Raw genomic sequence first — 19590 nt, 5'->3', positions numbered from 1 at the left:
ATCTTTTTGACCTCTAAAGCATATCGCTGCTATACGCAACAATCTCTAGTAAAATGCTAAGGGAAATTCTTATAATTGCTTCACAAAGCTAAAATAATACATCTAGGCTCTCTTTACTTACTTGTACTGAGCCACGGAGTTCTCTGTCTCAGGGTGTTCCCTGACTTCCCACCCACCAAGAATCTCATTCTGACAGGGCAGAATACCCCAATGAAGTCTTTGTGTCTTTGAGGAAATCATATTAAAGTCCTGGATTAACAAGAGGACTAATACAACATGCATACCCAGCCCCAACAGGATTAATTTACACATCAACCTTGTTCTGTAATTATGACTCCACTGGTGGAATGTCAGCTGTGTGTGTGTGTGTGAGGCAGAGAGTCAGGCGGATGGAGACAAATTCCTTTCTATTATCTCCTCCTCTATCTGTCAATATATTTACTTTGGCCTGGACTTTTGAAAGTAAGTGCATTCATAAACCAGATTTGATTTCCGGGAGAGAAGAGTTCCATTTGAAGAAGCGCTTGCCAAGACTCAGCGCCAATAATACCGTTTCAGTCACCATGGCCAAGTGTCCTACTTTATAAAGGACGGTCCTCTATCTGACGGTATCGTCTGTTTGAAAGGCTATTCTGCCCAATTCGTTTTAAGAATAAAGAACGTGTAAGGAGGGAGAGTTGCGGCCTTCATGTTGCTCAACCAGACAGCAAACTGAGCAGGCATTCAAGTCACCTGCATTTCTATTTAAATCAAGGCAAATATTTCTATATTTGCATCTATAAATATAAATTAGCATATGCAATTTTTAGGGAAACGGTGCCCCTTTTTGTCCTCACTTTTGGCAATGCATAAGCAGCCACCTTGAGATGCAGGTGGCGCTGTGGGTTAAACCACAGAGTCTAGGACTTGCCGATCAGAAGGTCGGCGGTTCGAATCCCCATGTCGGCATGAGCTCCCGTTGCTCTGTCCCTGCTCCTGCCAACCTAGCAGTTTGAAAGCACATCAAAGTGCAAGTAGATAAATAGGTACTGCTCCAGCGGGAAGGTAAACAGTGTTTCCGTGCGCTGCTCTGGTTCACCAGAAGCGACTTAGTCATGCTGGCCACATGACCCGGAAGCTGTATGCCAGCTCCCTCGGCCAATAAAGCGAGATGAGCGCCGCAACCCCAGAGTTGGTCACGACTGGACCTAATGGTCAGGGGTTCCTTTACCTTTAAGCAGCCACCTTAATGCCAAATCTCAATCCTGGAGCGTGTGAAATACAGTAATTATAGGAACATGGGAAACAGACTTATATAACAAAGCAGACCATTGAACCGCCAACCTTCCAAGTGTCCCTATTTTCCAGGGATGCCCCTGATTTAGAGAAGCCATCCCGGTTTCTGATTTGATCCTGGAATGTCCCACTTTTCCTTAGGATGTCCCTATTTCCATTGGAGAAATGTTGGATGGTATGGAGTTATTCGATCCCCGAGCTGTCTGAAGGCCATCCTGTATAGCGAAGGGGTTTTCTGTTTAATATTTTACTATGTTTTATATAAACATGTTGGAAGCTGCCCAGAGTGGCTCGGGAAACCCAGTCAGATGTGTGGGGTATAAATAGTGAAATGCTGATTATGGAATGGGACACCCCCGTTTTCATCGGACAAATATTGGAGGGCATGGAACCGTTGCAGCTCACTATTTTCTGCTCCGACCAACAAGCAGTTGTCCAGAAATTGAGGCATAAGTCTTTCTCAGCCCTACCTAGAGATGCCAGGAATTGAACCTGGAACATTTGGCAGGCAAAAGATTGTGCTCTAGCAGAGACCTATGACCTTTACCACCACCAGTTACTGAGCAGTCACCAGAAGGAGACATACTGGGTGGTGTAACACACCCAGTGGCAGAGCTTCATGCCCAACTGGGGGTGGAGAACAGGCGGGGGTGGGGCTGGCGTGTGTCCTGGGGGCGGGGGGCAGCCATGATGGCACCCTGCCGGGATCACGCTGCTGGGGGTGGTGCACTCCCCCCGCACGCCTCTTCCTCCACCAGTGAATACATCTCCTTCTGGCAACTCTTTCAGCCAAGCTGGTGCTAGACCTATTGCTCTGCTTTCCTTTGAACTACATATGCAAGGCTGAGAGGAGGGTCTTGTCATCTGGGCATACGCACAGCCAAGCTTGTACCCCAGAGATGTCACTTTGGTGCTGCTAACGCAGCGGTTTGACTTCACCCTTGGGGGTGCACTCTTGAGGCACATAGAGACCAATAACAGTGGCCTTCATGGCAGATAAACAAGACCACCACTGGAGTCATCAGAACCTGTAGGATTAGAGAAGAGGGGCATTGCTGGACTTCCCATCAACCTCAGCACACTCCAGTTTTAGTTTGGTTTCATTTTAGGAACAAAATGTTATGAGGTGGCCTTTTAAGGCTTAGTTCCTTTTAGGAGGGAAATGGTGAAGCTTCATTTATTGAGAGACCTAGTATATTCTGTCTTGCTAGCTGAAGTCTGAACTATATAAATAAGAAGCAATGCCAAAAGCGAGATGGAACATTCTCCTGAGGATCCTTGGAGCAATTATTAGTATTTTATCATTCTTGGTCCCTCTCCCTCCTCTCCCGCATGCTTCTGCCCCCACCCCACATTTCTAAACTCACTGTGGTGATGAATATGATTGTTATTATCCCAAAGACCTTCCTTGCCTGCTCACTGCATCTCTGTTTATGAAATGCCATAACAAAAGTGAGCTCACGCTTGTGTGACTCCACTGCGTGATGTTCCTGTGTGCCAGATGGGCACTTTCATGACTGTATGAGCGTGGATTATTTCATTTCCTACATCTGGGACTCCAAATGGCTGTGCAGAATGCCACAGGAGAGAGGCTCGGCTGCTTCAGCTGGGGAAACCATCCTCCGCAAGGGAACCCACTGGATCAGAGGGCATCAAGCTGCCCCATGTGGTATGGGAAAAGTTCACGGAGAACTGAGGGCAGAAGGGAAACCTTTAGAAGCAGGAACAAGGCAGAAAATAAACAATAACAAATGTAGTATCTCAGCTGCAGGGAAAGGAAGGGGGAGGGAGAGAAAGGGTGGAGAAGGTGGAAATAATAAACCACGAGCAATTTCTCGGCTGGCCGTAGAAGATGGGCTTGAAATGCTTCATCGTTACGGTGGGGAGATGCGGTGACCTTCAGACTGATCTCTTCATGCCGCAAAGACTAGACCCAAGAGGAACGGTCTAAGGGATGCTGGCATTTACCACGTCAACTTTGGCTCCATTTTGACTCCATGTGCAAAGCTTGCCATAGGGCCTTAACAAGGCTCCCGCAGCATCATTTCAACTCTGATAACTCTCCTGTGGTTTGAGAAGAGAGCAAAGCATGGCACAAATCAATGTCTCCATGCAAAGCTCCTGTTCTGTTTCACGTTGGGCATGCTCAGCATGCCACCCTTCTCAAAGGAAGACTGTGCCAAGGACGCTCCACAACGTTTGGAAGGTGTCTTGGGTAAACGATCAGGCATTTCAGAGATGATTTCGTCCCACCTGGTCTAGGGAAGAGCCACAGCTCAAGGGCAAAGCATATGCTTTGCTTACAAATGGTCCCTGGAGTGGTCTAAAGCGCTGAGCCTCTTGGTCTTGCCGATCAGAAGGTTGGCAGTTCGAATCCGTGCAATGGGGTGAGCTCCCTTTGCTCTGTCCCAGCTCCTGCCAACCTAGCAGTTCGAAAGCACACCAGTGCAAGTAGATAAATAGGTACCACTGTGGTGGGAAGGTAAACAGCATTTCTGTTCACTCTGGTTTCCATCATGGTGTCCCGTTGCACCAGAAGCAGTTCAGTCATGCTGGCCACATGACCCAGAAAGCTGTCTGTGGACAAATGCCACCTCCCTCGGCCTGAAAGTGAAATGAGTGTTGCAACCCCTTGACTGGACTTAAATGTCCAGGAGTCCTTTAACTTTACCTTTTATCCTGGTGCAATCCCTGACATCTCCAGGTAGGGCTGTGAAAGACCCTATCTGAAACCCTGAAGAGCCAGCAACATTCAATGTGGGCAATGCCAAACTAGATGGGTCAGCAATTTGATTCACCTTATGGCAGCATCAGATGTTTGCCCATTTTAGGGTGGTTCTACTTGAGCCCGCTATGATGTGCCACCAGAATGATCCTCCTCGGAGCTATTTCTTCCACAAATGTTCCCAAAAGATAAAGAAGAAGAAGAAGAAGAAGAAGAAGAAGAAGAAGAAGAAGAAGAAGAAGAAGAAGAAGAGTAGTAGTAGTAGTAGTAGTAGTTTGGATTTGATATCCCGCCTTTCACTCCCTTTAAGGAGTCTCAAAGCGGCTAACATTCCCCTTTCTCTTCCTCCCCCACAACAAACACCCTGTGAGGTGAGTGGGGCTGAGAGACTTCAGAGAAGTGTGACTGGCCCAAGGTCACCCAGCAGCTGCATGTGGAGGAGCGGAGACGCGAACCCGGTTGCCCAGATTATGAGACTACCGCTCTTAACCATTACACCACACTGGCTGTCAGTAAAGGGCTGGCGTTCACTATGATCCAACTCTGAAATATTGAGTGGAGTTTTTTCACCCCCTCATAGCAATGGCCTAACCCACAGGGTTGTTTTTGACAATTTCAGTATAAGAGGCAGGATTCAAAGAGCTGTTTAAGCTCGTACAACAGATTTGAGCTAGACCAAATGTTTAACTAATGTTAAACCTTTTTGGTTTTACTTTGAACAACAGCAGCAGCACACAGAAACACAGCTGCTGCCCATACAGTAAACCGCTCTTGGAACTTTTCCCCTTTTGCTGTATGTTATTTAGGAGTCTGGGAGACGTCATTCCTAGAAAGAAGGAAGTAAGGAAGGAAAGAAGGAAGTCCCTAGTTCCGTGGTTATTTTAATCATGGCCAAGGATTATAAGCAATAAAAATACAATTAAAAAAAAATAGTACCAGCAAATCTTCTAAGGGGTGTGACTAACAGAGTGCTTCTAGGCATGTCTACTCAGAAGTAAGCCTGACTGCATTCAACATGGCTTAATCCCAGGCAAGGAGGTGTAGGATTGCAGCCTAAATATCTTTTCTGGCTAAGAAGTTAAGGTGATTGTGGGAAGAGGACAAGGTAGAAGACTTGAATACTGCACCCCCGATTGTGAAAACCATAGTACGAAAAGGGCATAATAATTACCAAGGTGACAATGTTTGGACCGGGAGGGAGGAGGGAGATGCGGAACAAAAAGGCAACAACCCAGAAACAACTTTCCGAAAAGAATTTGTGACAGAGAGTCAAAAAATAAACAGCAGTTGCCTTCACGGTTTTGCATAAGATATTTACAAACCAGAGCATATCAGTGTTTGCTTTATGCATTTCCACATCCTGCTCGGTTTAAAGCAGCAATTTTCTGCAAGGACAACAGAGGGAGGAGAAAAAAAACATGCTTTACACTGCTTATATTAATTACATTTTTCATTACCCGTCATGTTTTCTACAGGCTTGTGTATTATTACTGCGAAATGTAATGAAACAGAAGGGGGGGGGAGAAAGGGAGAGAGAGAGAGAATGGATTTCTGGGAAATTTTCCAATTCTTGAAATGCAATGTTAATTGAGAGCTATTTTTAGGTCAGCACAGATAGTGTGGGACCCGGTGCCATCCGTCACGGAATGGGCACTGTGCAGGCCAGAGAGCTTCTCTGCTTTGTTGGGTGACATGCTCCACCGGTGAGGGGAGAGAAAAGAAGAGGGAACAGGAGTCCCACAAAGCGATGCTCCTCTCTGGGATATGGTGCAGATTCATTTGATGGCTCTGTGCAAGTTTCTCAATGCAGACGGGAAGGGGGGGGGAGGGAAGGGTGCAGCGTTGGACCCAAGCCAAGGCCCAACAGGTTGGAACTGTGATAGTTCAGGGAGGAGTTGCCATGACAGGAGGAGGTCGAATTAAATGAAAGCAAGCAGCTCCCTTTGGTTTGGTGGCAAACTTCCAGCTTTGTGAGGGAGCGGCGGTTCGAAATCAACATGCAATCCGGAGCAATGGATTGGAAATGTGATCCCTCTTAATTTATATATCTCTCTCAAAAGGGCTGCCAAAAATCAATTATTTTAATTTGTATATAGCACAGGCATGTACTGATTCAAGTTTCTTTTGAAGTATGTTTTTAAACAGCCGGCACACAAAGCCACTCGCTCGCTCTCCCCAATGCAAGAAAGAAAGAGAGGGGGGAGAGAAAGAGAGTTTAAAACATTGAAAAGACCACAAGTTTTCGCAGTTTCTTTGATCCCGGCAAGAAGGCACACAGAGCCAGTTCAAGCAAATCTAGGAACCCCCTACCAAGTCATTCTACTGGAATCCCAAGAGTCAGCAAAGAGCGGTTGTCTCCTTCCCCTTATCCAAGCATTCTCTTGCGATGTTGTTTCAAGGCAGGCCAACACTTCAAGCTTCTGTGGCGCTCTTTGTTGTACCCAAAATCCCCACAGTCTCTACTAACGTGTGCTGGATGTACAAAGCACGAGTGTGTGTTCAGGAGTGTGTTAGGCGCGTCTGAGCTGTGTCAAAGGATCCTGCACACACACTCTTTATCACCCAAGGAGTATTGCTCAAGGATCGGGCCTAGTTCCAGCATCCTATCCTATCTTGTCAACCAACAGATATTTGGTGGGTCAGTCCGCCAATACAGTACGGTATATGCCTTCTGCCTGCCCTGGTTGTTGAGTCTAAGGGTCACTTAGAGCTTCTGCTGCCTCAGCTTTTATTGTATCATTTATTCTTGAAGACAACATGGCGACCGTAGATGCCTTCCTTCAGTGTCTTCAGTGACCCCTAACCTCGCACAAGGCTTCTGTAGTAGCCAATAGATGCTGACTACCAAAGGAGTCCAGAATAGATATGAACATGGGTGGCTGACCTATACTGAGTCAGACCATCTCACTAAGTACTGTCTACATTGATTGGCTTTCCCAGATTTCAGACAGGATTCTCTCCCAGCCAGTGGCATGCTGTCAGTGAACTAGGGGGACTAGGCTAGTCCCCTAAATGCTCCCCTGATGCTTCCTTTCCAAAGCCCGGGAAGCTTCTTCCTGGTTTGGAGAGGGAGGCACAATAATAATAATAATAATAATAATAAATTATTATTTATACCCTGCCCATCTGGCTGGGTTTCCCCAGCCACTCTGGGCAGCTCCCAACAGAATTAAAAGCACAATAAAACATCAAACATTAAAATCTTCCCAAACCAGGGCTGCCTTTAGATGTCTTCTGAAAGTCAGATAGTTGTTTATTTCCTTGACATCCGATGGGAGGGTGTTTCACAGGGTGGGTGCCACTACTGAAAAGGCACTCGGTGCATGATGCTCACAAGCACAATGTCCCCTCCTCCTCAATTCGCCCTCTCAAGGGCCCTAACTGTTCCCCTACGGAGAATTTCACCGCACGCCACTGCTCTCAACCTACCTAGAGATTGTGGTATGTGCTTGGTGGTGTATGGGCAGTGCCCATGATGGTGTCTCTGGTTTGCAAATGTGCCCATGGGCCCCGCAAAAGTTTGATAAACCCCGGTTGAAACCTTCTTTTGCCAAACTGCCATCAAAATTTCACTTGTAGACATATTATCTGATAATAATGTAAATATGTCAACAACTTGCAGAACATTCGCATATCAGGGGTTGCCTGACTACACCATGTTGGCTACCCTTGATTAAATGATGCTACAGTAGAACCTCTACTTATGGACGTAATCAGTTCCAGGGGTCCGTCTGTAAGTTGACCCGGGTCACTGGTAGAAGCGCCATTGTGTGCAGGCGCATTGGGCAGCAGCACACTTCTGCGCATGTGCAGACGGCAGAAGCCGCATCTGCATGTGCACAAATCATGGCAAACCCGGTATTTACTTCCGGGTTTGCCGCGGTTGCAACTTGGATCAGGCCCAAGTAGAGGCAGTTGTAAGTAGATGTTCTATTGTATTGTGTTAGAAATTTACATACGGTGGTATGTAATCCACCCTTCCGGAAGTCCGTTCTTAAACCAAAGCATTCTTAAACCAATGCGTGCTTTCCCATAGCAGCGGGAGACTCAGTTCACAAAAGGAACACACTCAACAGGAAGCAGAACATGTTCTGCTTCCAAGACAAGGTTCACAAACCAAAACACCTACTTCCAGGTTTGCAGCATTCTTAATCCAATTTGTTCATAAACTAAACTGTTCATAAACTAAGGTATCACTGTATTTACATCATTTTAGGTGATATGCCCACAAGGGAGTTTTGATGACAATGGGTTAGCTAAGTTTTACTCAGAGTAGATCCATTGAAATTAATGGACGTGGCTAAGATAGGTCAATTAATTTCATTGGGCTTACTCTGGCAACACTTAGCTGAGTACCACACCTTATTTCTTCTATACTCTGTGAAGCTTAACCTATTTTTCTTACTTTTATTCTGCCCTCCCCTGTACCACTTCCTTGTTTAGACTATAAAGCTAAGTTATAGAGAACAAATATTGAATATTTGGGTATATCACTCCTACAGTAATTACATATTGCTATTATTAACTCCTGTTATTAATTATATTACTTCTGCAGTAATCGTTATTATAATGATTTCAGTGGGGGAGATCTGAGCATAAGCTTAACTCACCAGATGAAATCAATGAAACTTTGACAGTGCAATCCTAGGCTTGTCAGCCCAGAAGTAAACCCCATGGAGTTCAGATAAGTATATATAGGATTGCAGCCTGAAGCACTTGACTTCAGATGGATCACGACTCCCCACACAGCAAACAAGCTTAAGTTACGTATAACAAGTGCAAAGGATTCAAAATCATACTGCTATTAATTGCTGGACTTCAACCTGTTCGAGAAATAATAATAATATCAGAATCTGAATCTTCGGTGTCAGACGAAAGATCACAAAACAGTACTGAGTTACTTCTATATTACTGAGTAGTAATATAGAATTGTGTGTGTGTGTGTGTGTGTGTAATATCAGCTTCATTGAAATAGAGATCTGGGTCACAAGATATCATTAGATGCTCGGAAATTGGTTAAATATACTTCAATAAACCACAAGCGTTAACCTTAAAGAAAATTTTTATTATGCAATGGTATCTCATACCCTCCAACATTTCTCCAATGAAAATAGGGGCATCCTAAGGAAAAGTGGGACATTCTGGGATCAAATCAGATACCAGGATGGTTTCTGTAAATCCAGGACTGTCCCTGGAAAATAGGGACACTTGGAGGGTCTGGTATCTAACCTCAGCAGGGCTCAATTTTATATACAGAACAACAAGCGTTGTATACTGGCATTGTCAAATGAATAACGCCGGGCTGGTCCAATATATACATATATATATATTCTGGTGCATGGTTATAAAAGAATTAGAAAACATCCAAGTCATGTAGCCAACTTTTATTTTTAAAAATCCATGGAATGCTTGCATCGCTTGGAATATTTAGTCCACCCTTGATTATCTTGGACATATCTTTATTTCTTGGCCTTTTTTTGCCTTGTGTAATCAAGGCTTCTACTGGCATGCAAGGACAGAAAGAAAGCAAAGCCTACAAATGCCCTCTGCAGGGGTGGATCAGCTGGAATACGCCTACACTAACGTTAGAGGTCAGGGAATCACCTGCACAATGCTTCTTATTCCTCCCAAGCAAAGAGCCTGATCAGCGTAGCTTTTACCTGACTATTCCTGTTAGATTAAAAAGAAGAACTACACTCTCAACCTCTCCGGTGCTTAGATAGCAGCGATAAATCATAAATATATGCTAACATGATTTCCTCTTATCTGACACAGTGAATTAAGACGGTTGAGCACAAACATTTATAGCGGGAATGACAAACGCTTCCTTTTAGGTATGCAGCATCAAAACCATTAAGTTTTATGGTAAAGAACATTTAAAGCTAACGCAAGCAATATACATCAGTGCATTAGTGCACTAAGATGTAGTTGCATGTGTGCACAAATACGCCGTGTGCACACAGGAAGACGCTGACCATACGAATTAAGAGAAAGCTCGACACTGTTTGAAAATGATTTGCCAGAAGGTCTGGCTCTGATGCAGTTCAGCATTATGAGAATCAGGCTCATCTCTGTTCACCCCGACCCCCAGGCTCACGCGGTCCTCTCCCTTGTTTCTCTCCCAGCACAGCCACAACCCTTTCACTGTTGCTGTTTAATTGTCCTTTGTTGCGTCATCCAATCCTGATGTCAATCTAATCTATGGTTAGTGCAAACCAGCCCCTTATAGAGGCTGGAGAGCCAGTGTGGTGTAGTGGTTAAGAGTGGTGGACTCGTAATCTGGTGAACCGGGTTTGCTTCCCGGCTCCTCCACATGCAGCTGCTGGGTGACCTTGGGCTAGTCACACTTCTCTGAAGTCTCTCAGCCTCACTCACCTCACAAAGTGTTTGTTGGGGAGGAAGGGAAAGGAGAATGTTAGCCGCTTTGAGACTCCTTCAGGTAGTGATAAAGCAGAATATCAAATCCAAACTCTTTTTCTTCTTTTTCTTGACGACTGCATTGGCCTATCGTTCTGCTGTTTTATTTTGTATTGGAAAATTAACGAGATGGAAGTGAAGGTTTCTGACCTCGTCACAGCCACTTCAGAGGAGCAGAAGGGAGAACTTCCTAGACCAGCTTCGTTTTTATAACATCAAATCATGGATTAGCAAAAGGATGGGGAGCCTTAGATGTTCTAAGTCAATGGTCAGAGATGATGGGAGTTGTAGCAACAGCTAGACAGCCACAGGTTTCCCTGCCCTGATTTAGTGTTACATCTAAACCAAACCAATGTCTATCAGTGTTGCCTGGTCAGTGAAAATTATATGTGAATTTCTACTTTTGACAGCCTTATTTATTTATTTATTTTTAAACTCCCTGGCTTGCATTGCTCTTTTTGTTCAGGCAGAATCATATGACAAACCACAGAAATAATAAGCAGCTTGAAGATTCCCTCTCAGAACGGGATCATGGAAATGAGATTTATTTGATTGGATCAATATTTGGGATTTCATGGAGGAGAAGGGATTCAAATGTGCCTTTGAAATTTTTACTTTAATGTGTTCATTTTCTTTTCAGTGGCATGCCAAACGTCCTAGGATTTAGAAACCTGACAGGTAATAGGGAGAATGTGTAGCCAGGAGTCTTCTTGGAAAATCCCACCCCAATTGATGGCCCTAACTTAAATCAACATAAAACATTTAGTGAAATATTTGGTCGAAAAATGCCCAGGGCATGGATTCTGAATTACTTTCCACCTTAGTCCTTTTAAGCTGCTGATGAAATTACTGGCAAGCAGTAATCAGTACTGTTTTTCTGTCCCAAGGTTAAAAACAGCAACTACAAAAGACCAAGGTGGGCCATTATGAGTTTTTCATGGTGCAATTTGTTGCACAAGTCTACGTGTATTTACCTGGAAGTAAATCTTTCTGTGGTCAGAAAGGATTGCAGCCTCAGTTACTGAGAGTCCGAAGATAGCATCATAATGAAAAACAGGTTTATAAAACTCAGGTGTGTATTTAGATAGATAGATAGATAGATAGATAGATAGATAGATAGATAGATATTAGTTTCGACAGAATCCTGAGTTCCAAGCAAACAGGACTGTGTGATCAGAAGGGAGTGTTCAAAGCATTGAGAATAGCCTTCACTTGGTTGAAACACAACCGGTACCCTCTAACAAGGGTGGGGAACCTCAGCTCCAAGCTTTTCTGTCTGGCCCTCAGGACTCTCCGAAGGTCGCACCATTTTTGGCTGCCCTCCATGGTCTCTCTCAAGCACTTTTGCCAGGCTAGAATGTGTCCTTGCTTCATCATCATCATCATCATGCTGGGATGACCGATTTAGCTAGGATGACCCCGGCAACTGTGGGCAGCTTCGAAGACATATAAAGACATAATAAAATGTCAAACATAAATAATAACAATCTGATCCAATACAAAAAAGTCACAATAGCTTTAAAATAAAAACTTGTATCCCTTAAAGCAATACTCAATAATCAATTAGTATCTAATACAGTGGTACCTCGGGTTACAGGCGCTTCAGGTTACAGACGCTTCAGGTTACAGACTCCACTAACCCAGAAATAGTACCTCAGGTTAAGAACTTTGTTTCAGGATGAGAACAGAAATCGTGGGGCAGCTGCAGGCGGCCCCATTAGCTAAAGTGGTACCTCAGGTTAAGAACAGTTCAGGTTGAGAACGGACCTCCAGAACGAATTAAGTTCTTAACCTGAGGTACCACTGTAGTAAACAGTAGAATTAAATGACAACAAATAATAATTAAACAATTTACACTTATCTGTTACAATAAAGAATAACTAAACTATAATCAGTCAAAATAAGGGCGAGTCCCAATGCCTAAAATACTACAAAACATACAACTCACATAAAAGGATCAAAGTGAGAAACGAGGATACACAACTTATAAAATCCCTGAACACCTCTTCTCTCTTCCCAGCTGCTTCGGCTGTTCCCTTGGTCACCTGGCTGGAGGATGGAGAGATGCAGAGCGGGAATTAGTGTAGAAACCTCGGACTTGGGTGTGGCTGGAATGTAGTGAACTGGAATGTGCTTCCTGGAATTTGGCTCACTGCAGAAAGGTCAGAGTCACATCTGTTGCTCTGCCTACTTTGACATCTGACTTGGCCTAGTTTGGCTCTGGTTCTACACACCATGGAGCTGCAGCCCCCGAAGAGTTGCCTGAGGAAATGCAGCCTGCAGTTTAAGAAAGGCTTCCCTACGCCTGTGTTACCGATATCTGCCAATAAATCCCATCCTCTTGGATCCAACCATTTGTTTCACTAATCACTAGTGTCGTATATTTCAATATTTGCCCTGCAAATATTGTTGGAAGCTCTTTTGACTTGTCTGGGAGAAAGCAGGCAGATTGGGAACAGGGACATAGTGATGGGAACCCTGCCCCAAACACTGCTGTACATACCGTAGTTTGTTGGTTAACTAACAGGCATTGCCTCCTCAGCTGTTTCCCCATTGGAAGCCCTGGCAAAGTCCCTTCCATGAACCTACTTCTATGAGCCAGCGTGATGTAGTGGTTAAGGGGGTAGACTCGTAATCTGGGGAACCGGATTCGCGTCTCCGCTCCTCCACACCCAGTTGCTGGGTGACCTTAGGCCAGTCACACTTCCCTGAAGTCTCTCAGCCTCACTCACCTCACACAGTGTTTGTTGTGGGGGAGGAAGGGAAAGGAGAACTCTTCTACATTAGTGCATGGTCCTCTGCCTTTCCTTGGTAGCAGAAATGGCTGGCTACCAGCTGCCAGGACACTGGGGAATTGAAAATGGTGGCTCAAAGCTGCCTCTCCCTCTCTCTCTCTCTCTCTCTCTCTCTCTCTCTCTCCTCTAATTGCAACCCCAGGCTGTTCCAGCTTTGACGAAGCCCTTGGGCAAAGCTACTCAATTGCAGAAGGACTCAAGGTTGGCTCAAGAATACCAGGATCTGATTACCAGCTTGTTCACATGACAAGATAGGAGCTTCCATCATGCATCAACTTGGCCCTGATCAACTGATGGGCTGTGGGAGTGTGCCTTGCCCCAAGTTCAAGGAAGGATTTCCATTAAACCTGAAATATACTCGGAGTCGAGAGTGGATTTCATGCTCTTTATTCAGCTCATAGTGGTGAGGAGTTCCCCCAGAATGTCTGCTTTATATACACTATTTACACAATGGGCCCCCACGTGATTGGCTAATTCTGGGATTCACCTGTAGGCCAATCAGGTTGCGGATTCACTTCCACCTGGAGCTGGATTGGGTGGCTCCTGTGGACCAGTCAGACTGCTGCATTCTGGACCCTATTGTTCTAGGACCAATCAGACTGCTGCCTTTTGGATCCTATTCAACTCAGTACATAACAAAAAAACAGAGAGAAACAACTGGTTCTGATCAGCTGTTGGGCAGTGGGAGAATGCCTTGCTCCAGGATCAGGAAGGAATTTGCATTGCAATCCCTGCTAAAATGGAGGGGAGGGAACCATCTTTAGCAGTGATTTCAATGCAAACCCCTTTGTGATCCCAGAGCCAGCCTTCAAAGAGGCTTGTCACCTGATGTCATTGTAGCAGCAGGTGATTGACAGGTGGGTGGTACCCGGCACCTGTCAAATCTGGCCCAGGAGGGGTTGGGCAGATACAGATTTGGCCCAGGGGGTGGTGAGAGAAGTGTGTTCTCACTTCTGCGCTAGAAGGCAGCACAGAGGCAGGACCTGGGAACTTCCTTTTTTATTTATATAGGTGATTGTTATGAGGACAAAGGAAAATGCAAAATATTGTGAAGCCTTCTGCAAATAAGTGTCATAAAATCTCCGCTCAGCATGAAACCCACAGGATAACCTCACTTTCCTCACTTCCCCCAAACGATAAGCCGAGCTCTGTAGAGGAAGGGTGTGAGAAAATGGAACAAATAAGACAATCATAAAAAACATTTTAAAAAAGCATAACAAGGACAATTATTCATAATAATAGGAAGCGCAATGATCTCGCTGGTTCTTTCAAACTGCCTTATTCTTTCTCAAGAATAGGCAGCTGCCTAGGCTCTCACACATGTGACCAGTGTAGCTTTGCAGTTTTGAGGTCACATCATTAATTACAAAAAATATGTGTCTGATTCTCCACTCCATTACTCTGGTTTTATGCCAGTTATCATTCCACTAAAAGTTCCGCAGCTACACCGACATAAAAGAGATTATAAATTATTCCCCCCCCCCAAAAAAAATGCAGCCCTGTTTCCCTCTTCCATGGAACTAGCATAATCTCCTCTCCCCATCCTGCACCACACTTTTTGAAATCCCAAAAGCATCAGAAAAAGGCCCTGGTGGTTTTTTTAAAAGCAAGCCGTCTTTTTCCAGTTTTATACAGAGTGCTGTAATGTTCACACCAATCCTTTGAAGCTACCCTGGACCACAGCTGATTTGGTGAAAACAGCACAGCAAAGGCACAACACAAAACATTAACTGAAAAGCCAGCTCTTTTCATTTGTTAATTGCCTGGCATGAATTGTTGTTGACACTGGTTTGTCCTCAGCTCTAAATATGTTAAAACCTCCTTTAAGAAAGAGGTTTCAAAGGATACAGTCATCACTGGGTATCTCATACATCCCTTGTGTTCAGAAGGAACCCACCCACCCAAGTCAGAGTTCCTTACTTTCTCAAGAAACTGGAATTTATTGCCCTGAACCCTCGGAGTGCTTCCTTAAAGAGTCCTTAATTTTAAAACCCTGCCCCTCTCGGATGCCAGAAGGGACCCAAAATGATTAACACGTTGCAGAGGGGAGGAAATATGGGGTGAGAGCAATTAGCCCAGAATGTAACAAATCTAAAAATAAATTGGCTTCATTTTTGTCTCCCTTGCACCAGTGTAGGCAGAGCAACATTAATTAGTGTAATAGGACAATAGGAATTAAATTGGCTTGGTCACCAGATTTTTGCCAGACGGCTCCGCTGCTGCCGGTATTGCTATCCAACTTCAAAGATTTGGAAAGATGTTGCTGTGAACACTGGAGAATAGAAACCTGTTTTTCATCAACCAGGCCGGCCTGACAAATTAAGTCTGTGGAGCCATTAGATTAAGATAAGAGCTTATCTCCTCGACTGACATTTATTCAGAGGTTTTTATACTGCTCAGCTAGTAATTAGAGTCGTTGAATTTTTAACACTGCTTTGTCCAGCCACTTGACAACTCAGAGTCCAAAAATATAGTGTTTGAGAGGGCGGTGTTCTTTTTTTCAAAAGAGAGAGAGAGAGAGAAATTAACCCAAGAATACAAAATAATTAGCCTGCAAAGGGTTTTTTTGTTTCCAGAAAAGAACCATGATGCTAAAGCATGCAGGAAGGTTTTAAGTGAGTCTGTCACGTAATCACTTGTATTCAAAATCTGGCAGCCCCCTTACATTAAGCCTTTAGGTAGGAAAGCTTAGGTATCTTTTCTCTCCAGGATCTATAATTTCTTTCAACCCATACATCTTGCAAATTCTAACATGTTACGAGGGCATAATCAAAACAGTGGCCCTAGTCATTAATGACTGCCTGCTGTTTTACTCGCCTAATTCGGTGTACAGGCTGTGATTTTTCCAGGGGACTTTCAAAAGGAATTTCGCTTCATACGGCTGATTTCACTGCAAAAGGTTTATTTTTCCTGCCCTAATTTTTTGTTATAATAGCAAACTGATTGCTCCACAATAGGCTGATATATTTGATTTGGATGCAGGGCTTTGAAGGCTGCTTGAGATTAGTAGATCTTACGGGTGTGTTTTAAGCAGCTCGTTTTGAGTAATTTGGAGATCAGAATTGGAATAATAAATTAGTAGTTAAATGGGTGATGTGTTATTTATGGAAATTTGGATGGCTTGTTATGACTGCATCCCGTTAACAGTCCCCAATATATTGTTTACACCCTTCACTCAACATGCTAAGTTTGCTATCTTTAACAACACCACCCTCCCAGGAAAAAAACAACACACACACACATACATACACAACATCTCAGAAATCATCTTGGAATAGAAAAATATGAGGCTCTTCTCCAACTAATCCATTTGCATGTTCACTCTTCCTCTTACTGAAAGGAAACAAGCCAGATTAGTAAACAGTGGGTCTGAGGTGTTGCATCTTCATGTTCGATAGTCTGTGTATCACAGTGATGCCTTATGAAACAAGTGCAACAGTTTATTTACCAAGGTGCAGATGCCATCTGCACTAGGCATGCAAAGCAGTATCAAACCACTTCAAACAACCGTGGTCTGCTCCCGCCAAAATAAATTCTGTGAGCCGTCGTTTGTTACACCTACTAAGAGTTGCTGGAAGACCCCTATTTCTCTCAAAGAGCTCCAGTTTCCCAGAGTTACTTGGGAAGAGAGTTTGTCTGTGATTCCACTCTGGGGATTGTAGGGAATAGGGGTCTCCCAACTACTCTTAGCAGCAAGCTAACAAGCTGCAATTCCCAGCATGCTCTGGAGGAAGTCGTGACTGTTCAAAGTGGCATGATAATGCTTTGAATGCATAGCACAGATGGCGCCATATTCATTACAACATGCCTATAACCACTAGGTAAGTTGGCCATCCGGGGGAAAGATCTCGACACACATCAACACTCCAGTCAGTTCGGTCTAGGGGATAGAGTGTCAGACTAGGGTCGAGGAGGCCCACATCCAAATCCCTATTCAACCATAAGAGCTCACTAACCACCTCGCAACGTTGTTGTGGTGGTGAAATGGGAGAGAAAGAGAACCATGTATACCACCCTCAGTTGCTTGGAAGAATTATTGGAGGATGGATGGTGGCTAACAGATTGAGGTTGAATCCTGACAAGACAGAAGTACTGTTTTGTGGGGACAGGGGGGAGGCAGGTGGTGGGGACTCCCTGGTCCTGAACTGTGCCCCTGAATGGGGTAACTGTGCCCCTGAAGGACCAGGTGCCCAGCCTGGGAGTCATTTTGGACTCACAGCTGTCTATGGAGGCGCAGGTTAATTCTGTGTCCAGGGCGGCTGTCTACCAGCTCCATCTGGTACACAGGCTGAGCCCCTACCTGCCCGCGGACTGTCTCACCAGAGTGGTGCATGCTCTAGTTATCTCCCACTTGGACTACTGCAATGCGCTCTACGTGGGGCTACCTTTGAAGGTGACCCGGAAACTGCAATTAATCCATAATATGGCAGCTAAACTGGTGACTGGGAGGGGCCGCCAGGATCACATAACACCGGTCCTGAGAGATCTGCATTGGCTCCCGGTACGTTTCCAAGCACAATTCAAAGTGTTGGTGCTGACCTTTAAAGCCCTAAATGGCCTCGGTCCTGTATACTGGAAGAAGCATCTCCACCCCCATCATTCAGCTCGGACACTGAGATCCAGTGCCGAGGGCCTTCTGGCGGTTCCCTCATTGCAAGACAGGGAACCAGGCAGAGGGCCTTCTCAGTAGTGGTGCCCGCCCTGTGGAACGCCCTCCCATAAGATGTCAAGGATTTTTAAAAGACATCTGAAGGCAGCCCTGTTTAGGGAAGTTTTTAATATTTAATGCTGCATTGTTTTTAACACTCGATTGGGATCCGCCTAGAGTGGTTTGGTAAACTCAGCCAGATGGGCGGGGTATAAATAATAAATTATTATATTTTTATCATAGGATGGGGGGGGGATATATGCTAGAACTTTAGGCCTCTGCAGTTAAAATGTATTAAAGGGTTTTGTTGCCGTAGTACAACAAATCTACTTTAAAAGAGAATCTTGCCCTTTGTGGTTTGGTAAGTGATGAGGAACTGCACTGAAAAGGGGGTGGATGGATGACTAATAGGAAGGTATATAAACATCCAGCAAAAAGAAAAAAGAAAGAAATCAGGATGAATGCTGGACAAATGCTCATTGCAGTGTAACATCCCCATGAGCAAATCCAGATGAAGGCTCGATAAAGACCAGATATGATCTAACCTCTGCATTAGCTTTGCGCAAGCAAATCAGGAATGCTCCATAAACAGGCCATCTGGAGGGGCTCTCAGTTTCACCTTCATTCCTTAAACAGTGTTATTGACAATTCAAGCCGTCCGAGTGATCTGTGTTGGTTAGATCAAAAGAAAACTCTTGCAACACAGCTCAGTTATTAGTACTTACAAAGCATTTTGCCTTCTAGTTTACAGAAGTCCTGAACTGCACACTGTAATGTTCCATAGTATGTGTTGCAAACTGGTATCTATAAGGCTTGCAGGGCCTCAGCTGCCAATTAAGATCAAAACTTTTTACAAGAAGTCAGCTGGTTACGAAAGCAGTTGTGGCTTTCTAAAGTTGGCTACATGTAAACTGTTGAATAGTTTAGATGTGAGAGGACATTTCAGTAAGGAACAAATTCAGGATTTGCAAACAGATTATGATTTTAGGAATGAGATCTGAATTAATTGGGACTTAATTATTTGAGTATATAGACCCTGATTTTGCTGGATGTCAAAGGCAAGAGGTAGAACCCAGATCTCATTCTGCCAAATTGTTGAATGTTCACAGTATGTGTCCAGCAAATTTCCTCTTCTGAGTGTTCCAAAAAGATTAGCGAGACTGTGGAATAAGCATTGAACTTCACAGCTGAAAAATATGATGGAGAATGCTAACACCAGATGAATGACTATTGATATCACAAGCCCATGCAATTATTTCCAGGTCCAACTGGCAATATAGAACTGTAATGTCCAAAGGAAAAATGTCTCCTTGGAAAGTTGCAGATTCTGTGATTACTTGATCTTCTAAAGCTATTCCCTTTCCCAAAAATATTTGGAAGTTTCTCTAGACATATGCGGAATTCCATGTTTGGCATTTCCAATGTCTTTTTCATTTTGAAACAAACAAATGAGGAGGGACTGGGATTGGGACCAAAGATCTTTTTGCATTTGCTTTTTCAGAGGGGCAATCTGGTTCGAAGTAGACTCTGATCTCCTGCAGCAAAGTTTTCTTGCCAACAGACAGAAATGATATTGGTTGCAGCCTTCCGCTCACTGCCCTGTGTCCACCGGCATTAACGAAGCCAAGTGCAGCGGCAGAACAAGCAGAATATTCTCTGCCTCCTTCTTGTTTATGTTTCGCCATTGATCCAGTGGGTTTCAGTATGGTTAAAGAAAACGATAAAAAGTC

General features: G+C 44.3%; 1 protein-coding gene and 1 long non-coding RNA gene across 2 annotated transcripts in view; one reads left to right on the top strand and one right to left on the bottom strand.

The window, feature by feature from the left end:
- Positions 1-12659, top strand: part of LOC309371530 (uncharacterized protein) — a 265758-nt gene extending 253099 nt beyond the window's left edge. Inside the window, exon 5 of the mRNA XM_081914335.1 lies at positions 12438-12659. Coding sequence (XP_081770461.1) covers positions 12438-12504 — 67 coding nt within the window. The 3' untranslated portion in view covers positions 12505-12659. The remainder of the gene's footprint in view (positions 1-12437) is intronic.
- The window catches only part of LOC309371567, a 10877-nt gene continuing 3021 nt past the window's right edge, over positions 11735-19590 (bottom strand). The window contains exons 2-3 of the long non-coding RNA XR_014169206.1: positions 12402-12466; positions 11735-11853 (exon numbers count right to left, since the gene is read on the bottom strand). This is a non-coding gene — a long non-coding RNA (uncharacterized lncRNA). The remainder of the gene's footprint in view (positions 11854-12401; positions 12467-19590) is intronic.

The sequence above is a fragment of the Podarcis melisellensis genome (assembly GCF_964234715.1).
Source record: "Podarcis melisellensis genome assembly, chromosome: 6".
Taxonomy (NCBI): Eukaryota; Metazoa; Chordata; class Lepidosauria; order Squamata; family Lacertidae; genus Podarcis; species Podarcis melisellensis.
This window is presented reverse-complemented; position numbering and strand designations above follow the sequence as displayed.